Below are 25,290 nucleotides of genomic sequence, written 5' to 3' on the forward strand. Positions count from 1 at the left end.
AATAAAACCAGGGGTCTTCACTGGTCAGAAGGCAAGTGCTCCTTGCATCTAGTGATTGTCCCATTGGTTTGAAAACTTGTAAATTCCCAGGTCAGATAATTTTGATGGTGATTCAGAACATGCTTCTGGTGCAATGGTAGAGTCACACAACTCCTGCATTGTTGATGGTGGGCAGCAGTGATCTGCTGGTCTCTCCATACTGAAACTGGGATCTTACTACTTTTGATTTGTGATGCAGCTTTCTACTACTTTCTAAATGATTTACAATTCATTTTCATTAAACCACAGCTCTGGCAGGATAATCATAATGTTTCAATTGGCTTCTCTTAACTAAGATTTCTTTTTGCCCTTGGTTTCCAGGAATACTTTCTATCCTGTTTTTCTTCCTTCTGGTAAAGATAAATACAATGCAGAGGGAGGATCATATTCATGATTTTGTGTCTGTCTTTCCATCTAAGGGACAAGTGTAATTTGTATTGCTTGCTGGAATAGATACGGGAATAGTTATTTTAAATAAGTCTAGATGCTGCTAATAATAGTGCTAATGCTTGCTCAGAGGAATGCTTTCTTCCCCCTAATGTTCTGTGTGGGCTGACTGAAAATCACTCAGTGACATCTAATTTTCTTGGCCTATTTCTATGACTTTTTCCCCACCATGGAACAAGGGGCATTGTGTAGACTAAGATGATGTTCTTGCCTGTAGGAGAGTAAGCAAACTGATTCCACAATATGGAAATCAAGGTCCAAGTTGCCAGATAGAGGCAGCTATTCTGAATACCTCTGGGTTTGGATATAGGATTTAAGACGCTTTTAATGCATCTGAGTTCAGACAGTTTCACTGTATCCTATAAAATCTGTACTTTCTAGCAAAAGTTTCTTGTAGTGGTTCCAAAAATACAGACACAAAATTGGTAATTGGCAATTGACTGGTTTAGATTCACTGTGTGATATCAAATTTTCAGATTCAGGGGGTGTTCCGAAGACATCGAAAAGTAAGATTTGGTTTCATGTGTTGGAAGGGGTAATACTGGGAGCTTTAAAAAATCTTGAGAGGATTCATAGTGAAGAATTTTCTTTTAAGAGATTTTTGGAGTGCTCAGACCTTAAAATGCTGTGTTTCCATTTCCTTGCATTTCTTTTCTACTTGTTAAAAAACATCTTTATATGTTTTTTCTCTTTGTTAAAGTCTTTTGGTTATGGTTTTCCAGAAGTGGAATAAAGGAAAGGTCAGATTATAAATGTGGTTTTATTTAGTTTAAATTAGCTTTTAAAATTGTCTTTTTCCACCTCTGTTTGTATTTCTTAAAATGAATTCACTATTTTTATTTGGCTACTGTATGCTAATGGCAAAGGTAATGTTTTATAAAAAAAAACACTCAGAGAAATCTTTTCAACATGTAAGAATATATTTTTGATTTTCAATAGATAGTTACTAAAAGAAGAGGTGTCATAGGGTACGTTAGCTGTTATTTATGCAATTTCTGATGATAAAATATCTTCAGTGTGTGGAATAATCTCTTTCTTAGGGTGTTTTTGTCTCCTTCTCAAGAAGGAAGTGCATTTTTTCCTGAATTAAAATGATTGTAATAAACTAATCCATGACTGCTGTGATGTCATGGAGAGTCAAGTTAGAGGCTCCAGCTATAGAGCAGGCAAAATCATTTGAGGTTTTGTTTTTTGGCTTGTTTTATATTTGTAAAGGTGCTTCTCTCTAGAGGTTCTTTTTCTAAAGACAACCAGTGTTAGAAGGATTTTCTCGAGGAACTTCTGACACCTTCTTAGGTAATTCACACTGAGAGAAAGTGAGTGGGAAATCAAAATCTCTTTGAAACCAACTTGGAAGTGCTGCCATATGTCTAATTCTTGAGATTATACAGGATTGTTAAAAAAAAAAAAAAAAGGCAAGAGAAAAAAACCCAAGAAATTCAGTCTCCAGCTTTCAACTGCCACATCCTTCAACCAGACAGTTCTGGGATCTGTTAAATGAAATCTCCATCCACCACACTTTGCAACTTGTGAATTGATAGATGATACAGCTTCCTGTGGTGGTATTTAAGTTTACCATGGGAACAGCTAAATCAGTGACAGCAGCAATAAGAAGGCACAGAATATATTTTTTTAACTTACAGCCAGCTGACTTTCACATTCTTATTCAGCAACCTGATAAGGCTACGTTAAAATGAATTATGTAGTGTTTGAATATGAGCAGAGGTGCTGGCAAAGCAAGGAGGACAGAAAGGTTTTGAGATAATGGGCTGTGACCTGAATTTTTTAAGGTTTTTTTAAAGTGTCTGCTATCTCTTTGACTTGTTAATAAACAAAATAATAAATGGAATGAAGTTTTGGAGGTTAGTTTTTTACAATTGCTAGAACATTTTGTATCTTTCCACTTTGGACACAGACAATTAAGGTTTCTTTTTTTATCCCTACTGTAAGTAAACTGAGCCAAATTCTCCTGGATTTTATGTATGTGTCTCTGTTCTCTGGCGTAAGTGTAGAGCTGTAACCAAAGATAGATCTTATCCTCATGTGGCTATGCATTTAGAGCATTAAGTTGTACAAATAGTTGTCCTTTGTGCTGCACGCAGTCTCCTTGTCATTCTCTCAGCTCTCCACAGATTTTGGTTGGACCCAATCCTCCTTGTGCTGTGCACAGGTTTCTAGATGAGTTTTCATGCTCTCAGTGTCAGGAGAGCTTACCTGATGCCTTAGAACATCCAAAGGTAGTACCACTGGTGTGAAGACAGGGTCCATGCTAAACAGAAAACAGCTACAGCACTGGAATAATAAGAGAAAAATTACATCTACAATCACTCCAAGAGTTGTTTTGTCTTTGTTTTCGTTGCCTGATTTAGTTTCTGGAGTAGGGAGAAAGTTGTTTGCATCTCGAAGAAGCATTTTATTTGATTTTTGTTCTGAAGAAGAAAAGAGAAGAATTCAGAGCTTTTTTTCTTTTTAGTTCTATTTTCTCTCTCAGATACAAGGTACAAATACACTGCCCAGAGTTTAACAAATATTTTTCTTGAAAGACTTACAGTTTTAAGAAATGTTAGAAGCAGGTTTTCTCCTGCACACATTTATTCTTATATGAAGTCTTCACATATATGTTGAAAGTCAATCTTCAGTGAGTGCTGAGGGCATTTTTTAGTACTGAACTGCTTTCCATTTTAGGAAGTAGCAAAAGGTGATTTGTGGAAGGAGAAGAACTAGAAAAGCTGACTTTCTGTACCTGTCTTCTGCATAAACCTAGTTTAAATTAGCTTTATCTATGATGAATCTAAAGACACAGCATCTGTGGTGGGGTTTTTTAAGTTAATTGTTGTGAATTTGATTGATAGTATCTTTGGGAAAACCTTAGCAAGTCTAATGTATTTTCTTTTGTCATGAGAATATCCAAACTGTTAGAGCAATGTAAGACAGGTATCTAGATCCCTGTGGAAAAGGCATGGATCTTGAGTGCTTTTCTGTAGCTAACTCTGTACATGTATATCTGCTAGTTCTTATGTATGAGCTTTCTGTAATAAGGAGAGTTAACTTTTCTGTACAGCAAGTGGGTAGAAAGGAAATTAAGTGATTAACAATAATTCTAAACTCAGATTGCCGTTGGAGTTTGGGGCACTGACAGATGTGAGTTGCGTTGCTCACAGTTTGTCCTACAGGGAGGAAAAGGAGTATTCTCTGATGTGCTCTTTTCATCAGCCCTGTGTTCCCTTTTATTCCTCCCTCCCTTTTCTTTCACATCCCATTTTTCTCTGAGTTTCCTTCTCCAAAGTGAGAGGTTTAAGACTCTGTCGGATTCCATTTTGGTCTTTTATTTTTTTCCTCTCAATTCCCATGCTAAGTCACCTCATCATCCAACATCCCACTCTTCCCACTTGCCAGCTGCTTCCATCAGTAAGTTTTTAAGCATTCCTGAATTTTACATCAATTTTAGAGAACTATGGAAAACAAAATACATCTCAATCAACACATCTGTTGCCTCTTCGAAGGCTCTTTGCCAATTCTTTTCCTCTGTGAGTATACTTTTTATTAGAGACTTGATCTGCCACAGGTCAGGTAAAACAGCTCAAGTCCCATTAGATTTCTTCAAGCAGATGATGCTTCAACATTTTTCTGAAATTCTGACTCAGTTAGAAATTAGGTGGCCAGTGAAGCATATTTTCATAAGCCAGAAGCACTTCTCATTACATGTGAAATTTTGAGCCCCATGCTCACCAAATCACTGAAAACAAGAAAGACACCAATACATCTGTTTTACCAAAGGTTGGAGAATAAGGACTAAATGAACTTTGCAGCTAGGATGTTTGGAATATAAAAAATCCAGCGAAAGTTAGAAATAAGTACACTTTAAGAACTTGGTTCAAACAGAGTCTTGTCTTTTACCCATATGTGTCTTACACAGTAAGACACAAAGTTAGTCCAGCTGTAGTGGGTTGACCCCAGCCAGGTGCCCACAAAGTCTCTCTGCCCCTCCCCTCTGTAACAGGATAGGGGAGAAGAGTACTATGAAAAGCTCATGGATTGACACAAGGACAGGGAGACATGACTCTGTGGGGAGAGTGTTTTCAGGGCAAAACAGACTCAACTTGGGGAAATTAATTTAACTTATTGCCAATCGAATCAGAGAAGCATAATGAGAAAAAAACAGATCTTGAAACATCTTCCCCCCACTCCTCCTTTCTTCCCAGGCTGAACTTAACATCCAAATCCTCTACATCCTCTCCTCCAGAGGCACAACAGGAGAGGGAATGCAGGTTGCATCAGTTCGTCACACGTTTTCTCTTGGGCTCCTTCCTCCTCGGGGGAGGGTTCCTCACATTCTTCCACTCCTCCAGTGTGGGGGCCCTGTCATGGGAGGCAGACTGTCATGAACTTGCCCAACATGAATCCTTCCCACTGGCTGAAGTTCTTCAACACTGCTTCCACAGGGTCACAAGTCCTTCCAGGAAACCTACTTCAGCGTGGGCTTTTCTTGCCATGGGTCTCCACATCCTGCTGGGGTCCTGCTCCCACGCAGGCTTCTTGTGGGCTCACAGCCTCCTTCAGGCATCCACCTGCTCCAGTGTAGGGTTGTCCATGGGCATGTCCATGGGATTCATGCTCCACTGTGGACCTCCATGGGCTACAGGGGAATAGGCTGTCTCACCATGGTCTTCACCATGGGCTGCAGGGGAGTCTTTGCTGTGGCACCTACAGCACCTTCTCGCCTTCCTTCTTCAATGAACTTGCTGTCTGCAGTGTTGTTTCTCCCACATATTCTTACTTCTTTCTCTGTCTGTTGTTGCACAGTGGGTTTTTTCCTCTCCATAAATACTTAAAGCCAGAGGCACTATCCCTGTTGCTGATGGGCTTAGCCTCAGCTATCATTGGTCTGTCATGCACCCAGCTGGCATTTGTGGATTAGGGGAAGCTTCTAACAGGTTCTCACAGAAAGCTGCCTCTGTAGCTTACCACCAAAACCTTGCCACGTGAACCCCAAACAGTTTTGAATTCGTGTATCCAGCGGAGAGACAAGCACAATTTTCCATAATATGGTTGGGGTGGGGTGTGCCTTTGCATCACATTTTTCAAGTGTTTCTTCATAATCTGAGGGCTAGATATGTATTGCTTAATTTATCAAGATCTGGGGTTCTCATGTGATTGTGTATTTCAGCAATCACACTATACAAAACCTCAAATGCTGCAAAATTTTGCTGGTAATCCTAAGAACCTTGAGAGAGATCCCTTTACTGTTCTTTTGCATGAAGACCTGCAAAAACTCAGCATTACTTTTATAGGTAGCAATCTGATATTACCAATCAGAGGACATGATGGACCTGGTAGGAAATACATGGTAGGACCCCAATTCCTTCTAGACTGAGTTAGAATGAGTTAGCACTCTGATTTCCCCTCATTGCTCTATTTTTTTATTGTTGTATAGTGTTTGAACAAAAAAATATTCTGTATATTGAAACCCAAAGCAAATGAGAAAGACATTAAAGCTTCCATTATTTAATCTTGTCAGTGAGAAATGTTTCTTCTGCCAGTAACAGGTTATGAGGGTGGTCATCTCCTTGTTCCTGCCATGTGTCAATCACCTCCACAGTAAAAACCTGTATAACACATTCCGGTTCTACTTACAACATGTAAACTCATCATGTGCAATTCCTTCGTGATGCTGTGTCCATAAGCCTGGCAAGGAGAAAGAACATACTGTTTAGCATGTGTGTCCATTTTTAGCATGCATCAGGTGCATAGGTTTAACATCATGCAGAGCAGGTAAACTGCTTTAAATATTGGAAAATTTCTGCTGCAATCCATGGCAGAGTGCATATGCTCTTTCTTATGGCCACATCCAGAAATGCTTTGTTGAACTGGGGTCTGAAAGTAGTATGCTGGTAATAAATCATATTGAGTACTTCAAGATTTACATATGATATTTATTACTGTTTTCTGAGTGGAAATTTGTAGTAATGTATGTAATGTTGAAAGACATAGATGTGAGAGTCGCTTCAATAGCACTGCTTGTGAGTCAGAGATGTTCTTAATTAAGCTTTTGTTGTGGGCTTGGGGGGGATATCAGAATAAGGAAAATTCCTCCCACGTTTGCAAGAAAGACAATGGAAAGAGGGAAGGAGTTCTTTCGCTGCTGATTTTTGTCTCTTGCAATTGATTGCAAGAACTGCCCACTTAGGAGACAGGCAAGATGAGGCTGTTGGTAGAGGATGACAGGATTGTCATAATGCAGTCCTTACTACTAGATAAACTAGGAAGAGTAGTGATGTGTTGGAACACTGATAGAAGTGTGCTGTGGGTTGTATATTGGGCCAAAAATGGAAAAATTGTGTCAGATGTTATGTCAACTGCATGGGAGAACAGTCCTTTTGAGACATAACACTAATATTTCTCACTTGTTTAGTTCAGTTCAACTGTAGAGTTGTGAAAAATTAAATCCAAAGGTTTGATTGCCTTGTTTTAATATGTCCTACTTCTTAGGGTCAGATCTTTCTTTGTTTATTAGAACCATTGCAGTCTCATCAGTGGGTTTACATACATGAAGGTACAGCTACTTTGTGTCTTACTACTTTAGTACTGTTGGAAGGGAGAATTAATTTCCAAATTTTAAAGCCTTTATTTTAATTAGTTGAAGAACAGGATTATCATTACCTAAATGTATAAGAAAAAAAAGTCTGTATAAATAAAATATTAATATATCACTTGAAGCTCCTCTGGCTTTCATTAGCATTTTTTGAGCAAAGTATTGAGGATTCCGTGCTTTTTACTTTATGCCAAATTCAGTCAAATTGAAAGGATTCTTCCTGCTTGGGGTAAGGAAGCTGCTATGCAATCTTCTTTGGCTGTCTCAGTTATTACATTGGCTCTGTGTGAGGTTCTCTGAATCACAGTCAGTTCTGCAGTGGGCTCCCTCTGCCCTGTGGAGGATACAAGCAAATATTTAGTACTTTATCCAGAAGCAAATAAAGAAAAAATTTAAAAAACAAAACCACTTCTCTAATTGTAGGTAAGATTCCACTGCCAGTGTGAAGTACTCTGAATCTGTGTAATGTTTATCACAGGCTTGAGCTTGGTGAGGGCTGCAAGCATTATAAAGCAATGTTTTGAAAGCCATCTTCTCTGACCTATGTAGGTTATGCACCATAGATTCTTAATGTGGTTATATGGAATTTTAATATAGAAATGTTAAGTGCAAGTGAGCTTTGTTACATGCGTTTCAAAGCTTGGATGGAAACAAGTTGTTGCTATCAGGATGGGAATCTGGAAATGGAATCAGCAAGACAACTTAGATTTAGTAGCTTTAGGGCAGTAAGTGATTTTCATTCCCTTTTTTACCTTCAGCTATCACGACTTTTCTGCAGCTAGCATGTGACTGGGATATCCACGGGGTCCTGTTTAGTGCAGAGCAGTTTCTGTCTTGCTGTGGCCTGAGAATCATACAAAATTTTTGCAGTCCTCTTTTCTGTGGGACCTTGCTGTGTCTCTGGCCTTTTGCGTGGTATCCGCAGGATAATGGCTGCCTTGCTACTGATACTTCAGTAGTTTCTGTGCTGGCAAAAACTTGCTTTTTCAGGGTGCCATCACTCATCCAGCATAACTTATTGCAAAAAGATTTAGGTTGAATATTAGAAAAACAGCCTGCCTGCCAGAGGAGTGAAACAAGATACATGAGTGTGTTGTGGAATTTCCCTCACCGGAGATTTTTGAGAACCACCAAAAAAATGAAAGCTGAGGATGCCTGAAGTACATGAGATGCTTCCCCGCTGCAGGAGACTGAGCTCAGGAATCTCCTAGGTGCCTGCCACTTGGGCTTCTGTTATTCTGTGGGAAAGGAACAAAGCTGGGGTTGAACAAATATTTAAGAAACAACTTCTGAAGGACTAGAAATCCCAGTCATAGAAGGATCTATTTCATTGTAATCTATGCAACTTTTGCAAATATTAGAAGAAGACTGCCGAACTTCTCTAATCTATCATAAACACTTCCTTAAAATAGTGTTATTTGGGATCTGTCTGGTTTAATAGTTACCTCTGGGAAAAGGGCTTTGTCCTTAAGTTTTTACAATGCTTGTTTTCCTTCTTTGCATCACAGCACTGTTTCCTTTCCAGGGAGCTGACAAAGGCCAGCAGCTCAGGTGGTGACCGTGCAGAGAGGTCATTTGACCCTGCAGATACTTCCATAGCCTGCAGCTCTGTTAAAATAAGCATGGCTCTGTACCACTGTGGAAGTTCACCTCCCACAGCAGCCCTGACTGTGATGGTTTGTCTCATCCTCCTTCTTTCACTGAAGACAAAGCACAGCCAGTATGAGGGTGTGTCACCAGAGCACTGACCACCACCACTGCCACCACAAGGGGCTGGGTGTGCTCCGAGGAGCACGGTGCAATCAATTTGTAGGACGTTTGTAGACTTGCAGCAGTAGCAGTAGAGTCTTTTAAAAAAGCAGTAAGTAGATTCTTTTTAAAAAAGCAGTAGAGAATAGCTTTTCTGATCAATATAATAATCTGATCAGTTACAATAATCTTATAATAATAATAATCTAATGTGTTATAATATAGATGTAGTTTCTTCAGTTAGAAGATTGTGTATTTTTTTAGCTCTAGTAAGTAGTTGACTTAATATGAGATATTTCATCTTGTTAGTCTGTCAGGGCTTAACACTAACAGTGCTAACACCAGGCTGCTAATACTGCTCATTACTAACACTGTAACGTGATCTGACTCTTACTGACGCAAACTAATTTAATTTTCTGCCTGCAAGTTTATCAAGTCAAGTTATGGCACCAAAAAAGTTACACATTTTGTAAATTATTACTTTACTAGTTAGGATATGAATAGACACATTAAATTTCATGGAGTAAGCTTTTTCTCCTGAATAACAGCTTTAGTATTTGCCATATGTAGAATGCATTTCCACTTCTCTAATTTCAATTGCAGATTTATTGACATAAGGGCATTGTGTTTAGAGTGAGGCTGTTTGTTCCTCCTGAAAAATAACACTGAAAGTCTGAAATAACCTTAGTTAGCATTGGTTTTTTGGTTTTTGACTCTGTTGTCTGTGACATCTCCTTTCCAACTGAAAAAGCACTAAAGTGTGGCTTTTGCAAAAAGGTTTGAAAGTGGAAACATTATTTTAAAAACCTTGAGATGTGAAATTCACTTCTCAGAAAACCTGCCATATAGCAATAAATTCCCTGTGGTATTTCTAGTGATGTAACTTCTTTTGTCAAATAAATTGTAATATGTAAATTGTAGTTACAAGTTGATTGTTTCAGGAATAGCATTTTTCTTAAAATCATTAATAAAGATACTGAGAGGAAGTAGGAGGAATCTGTCACTGATTTGCTTGCTTTGTGGATCTGACAGCTGTTTAAGTACAGAAATTGCTATATCCACCCTCGAAAATGAGGTCAGTACCCCATCATCTGTGTGAGCTTTCAGGGATCTAAAAAATGGAGCACATATTCATATCTACCCTCTACCAGTGGTCCAGTTCCTATAAAACAGAATTCTGTTTGCTAAATACTAGATTTATTGAACCATGCTGTATGATCACTGAAGATGACCATATGTAATTCCATGTTGTTAATACTTTAAGCTTCTGTAAATTGTCACTAATTCTTTCTTAGGAAAAGTCTCAGAGTCATTAGAAGGAAAATTTTGTCTGAGCAGGTATGGAAACAAATCCCTCCTCACCCCAGCCTCTGCTGTAGCCGAGTGGATCAGCTGCAGCTGGGGCAGCAGTGTGGGTTCACCCACTCTCTTCAGGTCCCACACTCCTGGTTTTGAGCACTTGGTCCAGATTATTGCCTGTCAGCAAGGTTGGGACATTTCTGAAAACTAAATTGGACTTCTCCGTGTGCTGAAATTGCAACTGGACCATCAGTATCAATGAGACTCTTTAGTACTTCTGGACATTAGGTCCTCCTTTATTAAGTGTATTGAATGTGAAAGCATTTCTGTTTGAAAGGATGTGGGGAGTTGCTCTTGTCCCTTCAGCTTTTAGTGAGTTTATGAATGTGTCCCTGATAATAATTAAGTATGTAGAAAAAGTTTGAATCATGTGTAAATAATCATTGGATAGCTTTATAATACTATTGGTGTTTTGGTTTGGGCTCTTTTTTTAGGAAAAGGAAAGTAATAGAAGCCCTCAAACAAAAATATGTGTCTGTCACAACCCAAATGAACTCCATCTGTGTGCATATCAAGGGAAATTTTAAAATACTTACAGGTAGAATCTCTCTTTTAGAGAAGAATTTAAGCATTTATAGGTAAGCACGTCTTTGAAGGCAAGTACAGTTGAGCCTCATCCGATGCTGCAAAGCCACCCACCATATTTGGGCTTGATATACTTTAAAATGCAGTTTATTCTTCAGTGCGTTTAGTAAATAGCTGGTGTGAGCAGACATGTCTTGACACATATCTCTTTTAAAACTCACCCATTTTGTGAGCATTTTTTCACTTCTTTAGTAGCACTCAGCATCTTTGGTTTTGTTAACATACAGTGTTACTGAAGGATCTGATTATTCTCCTATTAAACAAGAGATTTCCTGTCTCCTAAATAAAGCAGATTTGAGATACAGTAAGCAAAACCTGTATGCTTGTTCCTTGTTTAAGAAATGGTCTGGAAACATTTCTAGAAAAAGATGTAGAAAAATTTCATGCTCTTTCTATGACTGTGGTAATCTATCTCCTTAATTTCTGTGCTCATCAGTAACAGCTTTATGAAATTGTATTGAAGCATTTACCTTACTATTTTTTTCTCTAAAAGGTATGAAATTAGTTTGTTGCACGTGTTACTACTAAGCAAGGCTTTTTCAGAAGAAAGGATAGAGAAATGCAAATATATGCAAATATATTGCTTTTTGTTGTTGATAGTTTTTCGTTGGGGTTTTTTTTCCATTTAAGATAGATTAAAGTCTTAAAGGCAAAATCCTGTAATGATTTCTGCCTGGAGAAATCTTGATGACGGTATATATGCTTCTACTGTACAGCCCAAAATAGAGTTCGGGAATAATCCTTTGAGACCTAGTTTTGATGCATAATGATCTGGTTACACTCCATCCTGAATCCTGAGAAGTCCTTCTCACTTTACAACATATTTTTAGACAAATTCCCTCTCCTGCTTCAATCAATATCCTTCCTCTGTTTAGACATTATAAAGTGCTAAAACAAAAGCTCTAATTCAGTACATGCACACTGATTAAAGTGGTCAGGCTTAAATATGATACAAAAGCTGTTAGTTTTCGTCTTCGGCAAAAAACCATCAGTACAACCATTGTTCCTTTGCATTTGTTGTTCAGTTAGGGTCAGTTGTAATTATTAAAGGTTGATGTTAAACCAGCTGGTTTTTCTGGATGCTGCTTGTAAATTATGGATGACAGCAATGTGGCACCCAGGAGATGCCGAGGGTGAAATGCCCCTTGTGCCAGAAGTGCCAGGAGGGATCAGTGTTCTCTTGCAAGGGGTTACCTGGCAGCTCCACCAGTTGCAGAAAGGGTTACTGTACATGGCCCACACTTTGGCTTTGGTAGGGCAGAAGCCATTTAACTAAAGCTTCATTTTTTTTTTTTTTCTTCCCCAAACACTGACAGTGTGGTAACAATCACCTCCAGGTTAAGGGAAGGGCTCAGCATGTTCCTATTTAGAAGTCACCATCCTCAGCAATAAAAGATGCTGGATGACCCTCTACTGTGTGTCTTTTTTGGCCTTATTTTTTGCATTTTTTTGGTCATTGTCAGAATTCTGGAAGTACTCAGAACACCAAAGATAAAAAATGGAAAAGGCTACACAGGATAATCCTGTTGCACTTAGTGCTCCACATTGAGCCCTTCTCATTTGTGCTGAAACTGTTTTAGTATGAAACAAGACCTGACATGGTTGAGCCTTTGTTATTTGGTGTACAGGTCTTATTGCCCCAGTCTTGCTTCCTCTGCAGGTTGCTGAGCATTATGCATCGCTTTCTTTTAAATTTTATGTAATAACTTTTAAGTTGTGATTTACAATTCATGCTTAATGGATACTACACAATGAACAGCATTAAATGTAGTTCCAGACAGCTCATTTAAGCCTCCATTTTGCAGGTATTTATGAATTTTGTGCAATTTTTCATGCCAGATACTTCTGACTTTTATAACACTTCCCTTAGAGCTTGGAGTTAAGCCTGCAAGACTTTTGAGTCTTTAAAATTGTAGGCATTATGTATGTATGTACATATGAGTATATAAAAGCAATTACATGCTATTGGTTTTCAAATAACTCAGAGTTACTCTTGGCTGCAGTGAACAGGAGTAGTGGCATTACTGGGTATGGTTTTGAAACAAAATTAGTTCTAAATTTGCCAATTCTCAAGTACCATCATATAAAGCCTAAATTCAATGTGCTCCATTGACAGTATTCTCCATGAACACTTGGAAATTATCATCATTTCTTACTCTATCTTTTGAAAATTAAAATTAAAGAAATGCATTTAAAAAGGATAAACTGAATAGTACAGAAGACAGAAGGACTCAAAAGCGAAACAGGGAACAGAATGTACATTACATAAAGAAACAGCCTTTACTGAGGAAATGATAACCCTCTGTGACTATTCAGTAGACATACCGTGAGAAGAAGTGGTTTATATTGAAACTTGCTAATATTCTTACTATGAAAAATTCACTTAATTTTAAGTCCTCTGCTAAGAATAGAAATGCCATGCACAGTGTGCAGTATTCTGTAAGACTTTCAAAAATGTATTTAAGAGGCCAATTTTGTTTGGGATGCTAGTATTTTCAACAGAATGCATTGCAAACACCAGTTGTCTGTATCACACTCATGCTGGGCGTCTTCCCAAGTACTCCCTGCTTTCTGATAGCATTTTCTAATCTTTGTTTTCCTGCTTGTAAACGATGAGAGATGTTTGGGGAGAGCAGTGTAGCCCCCTTCTGAAGTAGGTGTCATCAGACAGATAAAGTTACATCTCTAGTGTGGCTGTTCAGTATAAGATAGATTTTAATTTGAATACAGACTACTCTTAGTTCTGCCAGAAATGTGGTTCACAACCCTGGGTATGAGCCAGAACAGATGTGATTATCTGCTTCTGAGTCACCTGGGACAGTTCCTGCCTGATTTTGTGCCTGTGGCCCAAAACAGCAGTGTGAATCATAGGATTGTTAAGGTTGGAAAAGACCTTTGAGATCATCAAGTCCACCTGTTAACCCAACACCTCCATGTTCAGCACTAAACCATGTACTTAAGTGCCAAATGCACATGTTTTTTGAACACTTCCAGGAATGGTGACTCCACCACATCCTGGGCTGCCTATTCCAATGCCTGACCACCTTTTCAGTAAAACATTTTTCCTAAAATGCAGTCTTGTGCAAGATGTGGCAGTGTTTTGCTTGGGGACTGCAGAAAAGCACTGCTTATATGTTTATGTAGGGTCACAGTGAATAAACTGACTGAACTTAATGTTAACTGGGTGTTAAGCTGATGGGTGAGCTAATTTCTCTTGTGACTTCATCTGCTGTGATGAAAGGCTGATGTCCAGTCATCCAGTGGTCAGTCATGCGCTGTAATGTCAGATGCTTGTTTAGCCTGGAGAAAAGGAGCCCTAGAGGAGACCTTTCTGCTCTCTAAAACTACCTGAAAGGAGGGTGTAGTGATGTGGGAGTTGGTCTCTTCTCCCAAATAACAAGTGATAGAACAAGAGGAAATGCTATCAAGTTGTACCAGGGAGGTCTAGACTGGAAAAATTTCTTAACGAATTGTGTAGTCATGAACAGGCTGCCTGGGGAAGTCACCATCCTTGGAGGTATTTGAAAGACACGTAGATGTGGCACTTAGGGACATGGTTTAGTGGTGGCCTTGGCAGTGCTGGGCTAATGGTTAGGCCAAGGGATCTTAAAGGTCTTTTCCAATCGTAACGATTCCATGACTCTATGATTCTATGCTGCTCCGAGCCCTCTAAACGAGTTCTGCTGCTGACTGACTGGGTGGGGATTCTACACAGGCTGTAATGAGAGGTGAAGTGGAAGCAGTCACTGCTCTTGAACGTGCAGTTCATCCATGCATTTTGACTCTAAAGCAGGGCATGGGGCATGGATTTGGCCAAGTGCCAGTCTTTGGTGACAAAAGGAGAATGGTGACTGGCAGCAGAGACTGTTTGGCGGTAACTGGCTAATGGACCTCCAGCATTATCCAAGATAAACCAAGAAAATGACATTTTCTTGAGTTGTTAGAGTATCCTTCTCACACACAGTGATGCTATTTGTGTGGAAGTGATTTTGATAATCGAGGCCTGCCATTTAATCTGATAATTTCAGATGTATTGCTTGTATCTGTTTTCAAGTCAGTGCATTTCTGAAAAAGATACTGTTTCATTGTTTTATTTAAACTGTAAGTATTAGAAGGGAAAAATGGAATTTCATTAAAGTATTAAATATAGAACTAAAAGTAATGCAGTGAAAGTAGTTTTAAGACTTTGTTGGTAAAAACAAAACTAACAAACAGAAAAAACCCCGTGTCATGATACTGCATTTATGTAGCCAAAACAAGAGGAGGATTTTACATGCTCTGTAAAATTACAGGTGCTTTATCTGTGAAGAATTACACTTAAGATGAAATAATGAGAAAAACAGTATTGTAGACTGAATATCCTATCAAATGTGTATTGTGCACTGTCAGAACATCTTGTTCGTTTCATGTAAGCAGATAACTTTCTGGGAAACCTTTCCAGAAGAGTTGGATTTTAACTTTCTCACATAAGGCTGTGCATACTGCAGCAAAGCCTACAATCTGGATGATAACCAAAAGAACAGGTCTGTGCTAATATAGAATTATTTCCTGTAATAGCTTTTAAAAGATTTTCTGCTGCTTTGTTAAGTTAGTTAATCATTCAAGAAGCTGGAAAAATGGATCTTTTCTTGGATTTCCAACTACTTGTTACATATGCTTTGTGGAAGACAGACTTTCTCTTAAGACTGTTACATTTATTAGACATTAGAGTTTTGGTTAATACCTAAAAATAAACATAAAAATAAAAATAAACAGAATTGACAACATAAAAATAAGCATAATTGGTAACTATCTGCTATTTCTTATCTCTTTATTGAAAGGCGTCCTACAACCATTGCTTTTTGGTTGTTCTTCAGCATAAATAAAAGGGGTAGCTTTGTGTATGAGTCAGTGGTTATTTACTGAGACCTCACTTTAAAATAGAAAAGTAGTGCCACTCTGGCCATCCCACAGATGTGTCATCTTAGGATGAAAACCCGCTCTGAGTATGAAGTTTTTGTGAGACATTAATGTGTATGGAACTTAGGCTCTTTTGCACATAAATTTGCTGGTGTCATGGAGTTTAGCCCTTGCTCTGCAGTGAAAGACATTGATCTTGATTTGTTCATCTGTTCTCTGTTTTTTCCCAGGATGTCCATCCATTAGTTTAATTTAAGACAATTTAATAGAAATTCTTTAATCAATACCTTTTACAACCCTCAAAACCAGGATTTATTCCAATGTTTGTAAAAGAATTTGAGACCTTTATACATTGAGTGGTTCTCAGACTTTGAATTTTCTGTGTGTTATTATTAGGTACTGTACTGTTGCTTGGACAACTCAATCATGTACAGAAAAGCTTGCAGCAGACCAAAGTTGGTATTTTTAGGCCATTGTAATGATTCACAGTAGCTGAAATTCAAAGAATGACAAGTGTTAACTACAGACCAAAGTGTTATATGCACTGAAATACTGAGTGCTTAGATTCAGTTGGCAATGGATGACTGAATATGGCCCCTTCCAAGTCTTATATTCTAGTTTGCCAAGGCATGAGTGGCTCAGGGGATGTTTGTAAAATCTGTCTTTCATTAACAATTGTCAACTGTTCTTCATTGCTAATTAATCCTCAGCTTTTGCTTAATGCATACAGAACATTATATTAGTGATGTTAGTGATACTTTTCAATAAAAACCTTAAGAAAAAGACCAAATGTACTTTGAAGAATTTTTTCCAAATGTTTTCAGTCTGAGATATATCAACTTCATTTTATACTTCCTCTGCCATTAAATCTCATGTACAATTGGAACAGGAATTGGTTAAGAAGAACAACTTCCTTCCCTTGAACATTTTGCTGAGCATGTATTAGTATCAAATTGGGTTATTAGAGGCTGAAGTTCAGATCTTAATCAGGAATTCTACAAAGTAGTCAATTCTGGATGGAATTTTTTGTTCTTGATAATATGTACTTGTACTCAGCTTTCTTGCACTTGTATCAGTACTTTCTGGGTGTACAGGGATCAGGGATTGTTGGGATCTTTTTTTTCCCCTGAAGATCAAGTGAGGTGAAATTCTGAGCTGTTTGGAGGATCTAACTGTGTAATTACTGTTAAGAGGTTGTCAGTGTGCTTGATAAAGTGTAGAGGACTTAATTTCAACTTAGCGTGAATTCATAGATGAAGCTTTAGAGCAAATAGAAGTTCCTGTACTAGGCAATGAAAACCTTTGCCCTTTTGGTAATTGATGTTAAAAATGAATAAAAATTATCCAAAACTGAAGTAAGTTATTTTGCACTGCTGGGTAGAGAGGATTATTTTTATTTTTGGAGAGTATCTACCTATACTTTGCATTTGAGTTTGCTCATCCTTGTGTCTGTGACAGCCAGTGCTTATTGTTTTTCCCTGTGTTTCAGCACCCAAGGACAATGAAGAGCGTGTGTTCCGGGAACGGATGCGCCCCAGGAAGCGCCAGGGTGCCGTGCGGCGCAGGGTGCATCAGGTTAATGGACACAAGTTTATGGCCACCTACCTTAGACAACCAACATACTGCTCGCACTGCAGAGACTTTATATGGTATGGAGTAACTGTGGCTTTGCTTTCTTTGCTTCTTCGAACTGGGGAGTTAGCATACCTTCCTGTTCTGCTGAAGTGAAAATGGTATAGAGCAGTAGTTCCTTTCCTCTTTATTTTGACATTAAGCTGTCACCAGTGTTGCAGATGATAATAGAAGCTTGTTAAACTCCCATCACTAATTTTAGAATTCGTTGTAGTTGTGGTTTCCTTTCAGCCACAAAGTTCCATATTTCCTCATCTAGTGCACACTAAATTCCAGGTAGACAGCCAGTCTAGTATTATGTAAGTGCCTCAGTGTAGATTTAGACTTAATATTAGACCTTTACATTCTGTCAAGATGACAGAATTCTTTGTTACATGCTTAAGAATCACCATCTTCCTTCTAAGAAATGCAAAGCTCCTGTGCGTCCTACTGAAGTTAATGGAATATGGGTATATTATACGTCTAACGGTACAGAGGTTTTGGTGCTCAGTGTACAATGTCTTTATTATTGCAGTGTACACCAAGAACTCCCTTTTAGAAATTGTTTACATTACTTTTGAGTATTTGCAATTTTCACATAGGGAGGAGTGATGGAGACATTCAGTTTTCAGTTGTTTTTCAGCAGCTCCTGATGTTTTCCAAAGTGACCTAGAGATACTGATTTACACATAAGATCTGATGTGATCCACAGTAAATATTTCTTAGGAGTGTGCAATGAATCAGTCTTTCTTAATGTAAAATGATGTGAAATGTGCATGAACTCAACTGCTTTCCTCTAAAAAGTGCCTGGAGGTTAGGCTTTAGCTTGGCTAAGGTGATTTCAAGCAGTATTGACAAATGCAATCTTCTGTCTATTTAGAGGTCTGCTTGATGATGATTTACCACTTTGTCCCCTTTCCCTGTACCCTTTGGCTCTGTCTGTTTCACTATAGAAAATGTGTCTGTACTTCTGACTGCCTTCATGGTCTGTCATTCTTCCTGTTACCTCTTAGCAGCTGAAATGTTCCTACTTTGAACTGATCTCAGTCTAGGCATGCAATTGTCAGATGATTGCTTATGAGAAGCTTTTCTTTAAACATGTGCACGTCCAGGAAAGGAAGGGAAAAATGTTTTCATTTTTAAAAATATTTCCTCTTTGTTTTCTAAAACACTTTATTATTTTTCAGGGGTGTAATAGGAAAACAGGGATACCAGTGTCAAGGTAAGAGAAATTCTACTTAAGGACAGTTTAAATATATTTATTATGTTATATAAGTAATAAGGTATTTTTGTCAGGCATTGTATATGTACGATGCTAAGGATTTAGCACATGATGATCAGAATAAGTTTGTTTCAACAAGTATACAATCTTTGCAACAAGTCGCAGTAATTTTTTTCAAAACTGTTGGTCTTAGGCGTCATATATGAAGTAGGAGCTCAGCTAACAGCCCTGAACATCAGATCCCAGATACCTCGTAATGTATATCCATCTAGGGAACCATATCTGCAGATGCTGGCGTCTTCATTTTTCAAGTCTTGCATTTTAAAATTGAGAGCTCTTTATTCTGCTTAAGATTCTATGTTTAAAAATTCCAGGTAATTGCAAAGACTGTAATTTAAATAGATGAGATAATTATAGAGGTCATCATTAGAGAAGGTTATAGCAAAGACTGCATAAGTGCTTCATTTTCATATCCCATTTTTTCAACTCAATATCTTGTACTCCTACTTTTTTATGCAATCACCTCTTGGGATGATGTGTTAGTACTTAGTACTCATCTAACAAGTAGAAACCATCAAGTTAGTGATGATTACTAGTTACAAAAGACTTGATGAAATTTAATTGTAAATAAGTAAATGCCATTTTTTTTTCATAGAGCTCTGATGCTATAATAAGAATTACTGTATTAACACACTGGAGAGGTACCTCGACTTCTGATTTAGTTTTCTTTTTTCTTACAACAATGACTGGAGGAAGTGAAATTCATTACTTCACTATGAGGGTTTTTACTTTGTTTAATGATCTTGAATTCTGTGGTATGATAGACCTAGTAATTGTTAATCTTATCTGTCACATCTGCAAATGTTATTCATTGATTAAATAATCAGGATGTATATTGGCAAGGCATTTTTGCCTCCTGAAACCTTTTACTGCTATCAACTTATGAGAATGTGTTACAGAAAGAATGTTTGACTTCTTTTTTTTTCTATTCTTTTGACTTTTACAATGAGTTATCTTTATGTCTGTTTTCCTGTGGAAGCTCTTTAGACAGGAATTGTTTTTGCTGTTGTGTCTCATGTAACATGGAGATCATGGACTTCATCAGATAAATAAATCACACATGTAAAAACCAAGAAAAATTGCAGTCAACATTTCAGAAAGTAATTTGTAGTTTCATAGATGAGATATTTGGCAGGTATGCTTTAGTTATCTTAAAATTATTTGGTTTTTTGAAAGTCCATTATCTTCTGCCTTTGTAAACCAGCTTATTTCATAGGACTCACCAAGTCACCACCAGTCACTTGCACACTTTAAAATTCCAGCAGTTCTAGTCTGCTGAGATCAGACTTCTGCTTTAAATTAATCTTTATGAAAACTCATTCTTTTATCTGTTTTTGTCTTTCTAGTTTGCACTTGTGTAGTTCACAAGAGATGCCATGAACTTATAATAACAAAGTGTGCTGGCTTAAAAAAACAGGAAACTCACGATGAGGTAAATGTTTATAAAATAATTTTTCTAGATAAAATTCTGTCTGATCTGTTCAAACTAGTATCATCCCCTCTGTTTAATCAATAGATGCTGCAGACTTTTTTGTGCCCTTCTGGTCATTTTGTGGTGTAGCATTTACTTTGGAATTCTAGATTGCCATCACAGTTTCATTTACATGGGAATTATCATACAGAAATTTAATTCTAATTTATGTACTTTCTATAACATCTGAGCTCAAAGTTTCAGAGAGATCTTTCCACTCCTTTTCATTTTTAACATTCTCTCTCCATTTCTGTGTTGCTACAAGTCTTGTCAGTTTAATTCAGAAGAAGCAGGCTGGGGTCCTTCATTCCCCTGGCTGCATTTTGTGCGGCTGAGCCATCAGCAGCTGATAGGAGAGCTGGGATGCTCGGGTGGGTATCTGGCACCAACATAAAAGACTGACCAGAATTTGCTTGCAAAGTCTCACCTCAACAAAGACTGCATCCAAACTGTCAAAATGTAGTTATGTTTTTCTAAATAGTTTTAGCTCTCAAGTATAAACAGTGAATGCTTTTTCTTACACAGAAGTTTTTGGTTTGTGCTTCAACAGAAACGCAAATCTATGCTCCCCCTCCTGTTGTTTAGTGCCACAGCAAGGGCCTGCTGTCTTTCACCATAGGATTAGGTGAGGTGGCCTTTGGGTGATCACAATTCCTTGGCCACACAGAAAAACTACATTTCTTAATTTTATTTGTTAAAGACCTACATTCATGTGATTGAAAAAGCCTAGCTTTAAGTTACAAATTGGAGTTGTATGTAACAGGGTGGTTTTAACGTGTTCTTTCAGCTACAACTTGGGTTTGACTGAGGCACTAACTCATGATCTCATTTTTCCTATGCAATTCATTAGCATTTTCCTTACTGGAACCATTCTGTAATATCTGGTTCACAACCAGTATTTTACATCCAAAATATGATCATGTGCACACATTTGTGATAAAGGACTGTGTTGGGCTAGTGCTGGTTTTGTGTAGTACTCACAGGAAGACACAAAGTCTTGTGCAGGTTTATATTCCCAGGCTCCAGACTGGTGGAGACTTGCATGCTTCGCTGATATTCTCATTGTTTAGAAGGGGTACTAGATCACTGGACAAAAGCCAGCGGTAATAGTAAAGGGAAGGAAAAACATAAAAATAAATCTCCTGCAATGCAGTGACCATTATAAAAACTTACCAGTGACATCCTTTAATTAGTAAGTAATCATACCTTGGAATCCCTGAACACAACATGTTATCACTGTCATTATCATAATCCAAAGAAGAGTGGGATATGAAAAGGTAAAGGGTTTATGATATATTTCTTTTTTTTAGTCCTGTATTAGTTTGGCCTCCTGCTCCTAAAACAATTGGGAGTGACTTCCTTGCCTCCTACTTTAGAGATCTTTCCTGATAGCTGTGTATTTGTTGTTCCCAAAAGTACTAGGAAGTAGCCTTCAGTCTTTATCTCTTGGAAAACAGCAGCTCTTCCCCTCTTTTCCCCAGATCAAGTAGTGAAAAGAACTCTGGGGTTGGAGTACATCTGATGGCATGGTCATCTAAGCACAGACCTATTTAATCTCATTTGAATTCTGTGTGGTTTCAAAATGTAGCAGAGCCTCAGCATACACTGATTGCAAAGAAATTAATTAAAATGAAATATGCTGTGCTGTCCTTTTTCAGCAAGTGGGATCTCAGCGTTTCAGTGTCAACATGCCTCACAAGTTCAGCATTCACAATTACAAAGTGCCCACCTTCTGTGACCACTGTGGTTCATTGCTCTGGGGTCTTTTGAGACAAGGTTTACAATGCAAAGGTAAGGCACCACTTCAGAGCTTTTCTTTGTGAGTGACCTGTAGACTCGGAAAGACTTCAAGTTACTGTGTCTGCATGTACAGAAATGAATAGAAAATAAGTAGTGGACCAATGTAAGGATTTCCATCATGGTTAGAACATGGCCCTTTACTCTGTTGGCAACACCAGTCAGTAACAAATGCAGAGCTCAGACATGAAGAAACACATTTTGCACTCACTCCTGTGTAGGTTTATTGCCACACAGGATATTAGAAGTTAACAGAAAATTAGTAGCATGACAATTTACATCCCTTCAGTTTATATGCCTTTCGTGTTTTCAGGTTTGTTAAACTTTTTAAACATCATTATTCCAGCTACTTTTCCCTTTAAAAAAATTGCTATTATGTATTGGCTACAGTAGGTAGAACCAGTCCTGTGTGCCCATGTCCAGAATATGAGGTATTTTGATATCCAGCTAAATCATCCTTTGTAGGATGGTCTGCTTAGCCCCTCTATTCCAGAAAATAAAGGATTCATTATGTTCTGCCATGTAAGGACTATGTACTCTGTACAGAAACTGTGTGTGAAAATATGGCTGGAAGGTGCATTTGTATCATTTTAGTTGTCAAAAGTGTTTGGTTCCATATCTCATTGTTTCAAGCAGATCTATATAATGGGTAAGGAAAGAGTACAAACAGTTGCAAAGTAAAGTAATATTATAGAAATAGTTAATAAAATACTTCAATTAATGGGTGGAAGGAAATGATGTAATGACGGAAATGATTATCAGATTCTTAGGAAGTGGTGCCTAGTGGAATGATAAGCATTTCCATTTTGTTATAACTTATGAATGGATAGGTCCATCTTCATAAGTACAAAACTCATGTTATGTATGCCTCTCAATGGCAGAAACATGGAGTCCCACATATATGTATCAATATGCTATCTATGAAATGCATCCTTTGCAGTATTTAAGATGACACATAACTATAGGTGAAGGTCAGACCTAATATTTCATGTCACAAGTTGCTGAGCAGCAAGGGAAAGAAGACATTTCCTTCACAGCAAAGTTATACACAGTGAGACTTCTGAAGTTTAAGCCTTCCCTTGTGATTCCAGCTAGTGAGCAGTGAGGAAATGTTAGGCTCTAAGTACTATTACTTTACAGCTATTGAAGATTTTGCTCAAATGCTGTCTAAATGTGGAGATGCGGACAGTGAAGACTTTTCAATTAAACCTGGGCTTTTTTCTCTTTGAATTTTTTAACCAGAATTGTAGTGTCTCTCTACCTAATCTGGGCATATATGAGTTCTTTTTCATATTCTAACTCAAGTACCATACTTTTCATTTGCTCCTAATTGTTATTTCTCATACATATGCATTTACTGTGTAGCAGATGCATAGAAACAATAGTGCAGAGAGCCTGTGTTGCTTTCTACATGTTCATAAAATTATTGTCTATAAAAATGCAGTGTTCTCTACATGAAATCTAGAACTCACTTGAACTGAAAATGTCATTTTCTCTGTGCTTGGTTTTTTCTCTTTAACAAGTGCTGAATGACTCCCTTCTTCAGAGGTGTACTTCCTTGCCCAGCATGGTTGTTAACATCATGAGAAGTGTATAACAGAGATTTATTCTTCAGGGTTTTTTCACTGGTTATTCCTGTGCATCTTTTTACAAAATATGTGCATGAAGTTGGACTGTACAAAATTTGCTTGCTATTTCAAGCAGCTTGGTTCCTCAATGTCCTCTTCTATGGATCCTAGCTCAAACATTTTACTTGTGCTGAGGTTTTGTCACTGAATACACATTCATTGAAAATACCATGTTTAGCAATTTATTTTTGCTCTTCTTGTCAGCTGAATCATACTTAAAAAGGAAAGGCACCAGCTTTCTGAAGTGCATGGTTATGGCCAGATACAGCGCCTGAGTTTAGTCTCAGAGGCAAATGTGGTTTTTTATCTTAGGGGCTGTACAGTGAAAGTTCCATTGATAAAAAATATAATGAAATATAACTTTATACATACATTTTTAAAATTTGCTTTTCTCTAAAAGGTAAAGAAGTGAGGGATTTGAATAATTGGATACTAATCTAGCATTTAATTACGCTTGCAGCTGTGCTCTCTTTATGCCTTGCTCCACCAGAGGGCACTGGAGTCTCAGATAAAATATGTCCTCTCCTCCTAACAAACCCTCACTCCTCGAGTTTTAAAGGAGCTGTGTTCTTGCCTCTGCCCCATAATCTGGAAGCAAAGTAACCTTTTTTTTTCTCCTCATAACAATATGATAGTTTCAGGAGATTTAGGGGAAAGAGCTTAGTAATTGGGTTGCCATCTAAATAAACTAGGTATTTACCCCTTAATTTTTATTAAAACTTAAAGTGCTGTCAGTTTAACAGCTGCCTACATTAGAAGTTAATCCACATCAGTAAAATGGAGTAAGAAGCAATAATACATAAGGATTTAATGTTGTGCTTTCTGTAGTGAAAATCCAAGCTCTGAAGGACTTTTCTTCTAATTCAAATTCTATTTAAGAGTTACAGTATCATCCAGTATTTTCATTTGTTCCTATGTCTGTTCTGGGTACTGTGTGAAAATACTATTCTACATTATGATATCAGAAGAATGATAATCAAATTAATAACTTTATACTAGCATTGAAGTATACCTTTAAATCCAGCTAAGTATTTTCCTACTCAGAATGTATTTCTTTGAAAAAGTTATTGGTAGGTCAAATAAGATCTGATTTAGATAAAGCAAATGCTTGCCAAGATAGTATTTAGTTTCTGGTATTACTTTCTATTTCATTGCAGTTTGCAAGATGAATGTACATCGACGCTGTGAAACAAATGTGGCACCAAACTGTGGAGTGGATGCTAGAGGTATAGCTAAAGTTCTAGCAGATCTTGGAGTCACTCCAGATAAGATCACTAATAGTGGGCAGAGGAGGAAAAAGGTAATTTTACGATGGATTGTCACATTTAAAAAATGAAATTAGTATGACTTCATTATAACTTAATTAGTTGGGGTTCAATCCCACTCAAATGACTTGCGCAATAATTTTTTTTTTTAAGTCAGCAGAGACCTAAGACTTTGAATTTTGTTTTATAAGTGTAAATAATCTATTCTGAACTTTGATATGAAATTGATTTTAACCTGGTACAACATTGCAGATCTCGAGTCTATAATTTCTGGAAGGATTTCTCCTTTTTAATTTTGAGGAAGCATATTTGACCCAGAGACAATGTCTGGCAACAGTTAAAAACATAAATGCCTGTTTCACTCAGAATTGGCATTGGATAATTGATTGATTGGCAGACAGCACTACTCCACAGTGTTATAAATGCTGATAAACAAGCAATGTGCTGGTTCTCATGAAGAGGAGCTGTTTGCCAGATGACATTTCTGGAGTTATCAGGCCTTTTATAGGAAGAACCAGGCTGTTCTAGAAATAAAAAGCACAGGTCATCCCAAATACATCCAAAGC

The 25,290-nt window shown here is 37.6% G+C and overlaps 1 protein-coding gene across 2 annotated transcripts in view; it reads left to right on the forward strand.

Annotated features, from left to right (window-relative positions):
* The window catches only part of PRKCE (protein kinase C epsilon), a 283,601-nt gene that overhangs the window by 159,487 nt on the left and 98,824 nt on the right, over nucleotides 1-25,290 (forward strand). For both annotated transcript variants that reach the window (XM_008641713.2, XM_017744864.1), the window contains exons 3-7: nucleotides 17,160-17,319; nucleotides 18,469-18,503; nucleotides 19,910-19,995; nucleotides 21,693-21,825; nucleotides 24,617-24,759. In XM_008641713.2, the coding sequence (XP_008639935.1) occupies nucleotides 17,160-17,319; nucleotides 18,469-18,503; nucleotides 19,910-19,995; nucleotides 21,693-21,825; nucleotides 24,617-24,759 (557 nt within the window). The remainder of the gene's footprint in view (nucleotides 1-17,159; nucleotides 17,320-18,468; nucleotides 18,504-19,909; nucleotides 19,996-21,692; nucleotides 21,826-24,616; nucleotides 24,760-25,290) is intronic.

Source organism: Corvus brachyrhynchos, unplaced genomic scaffold (genome assembly GCF_000691975.1).
Source record: "Corvus brachyrhynchos isolate BGI_N302 unplaced genomic scaffold, ASM69197v1 scaffold258, whole genome shotgun sequence".
Lineage (NCBI taxonomy): Eukaryota > Metazoa > Chordata > Aves > Passeriformes > Corvidae > Corvus > Corvus brachyrhynchos.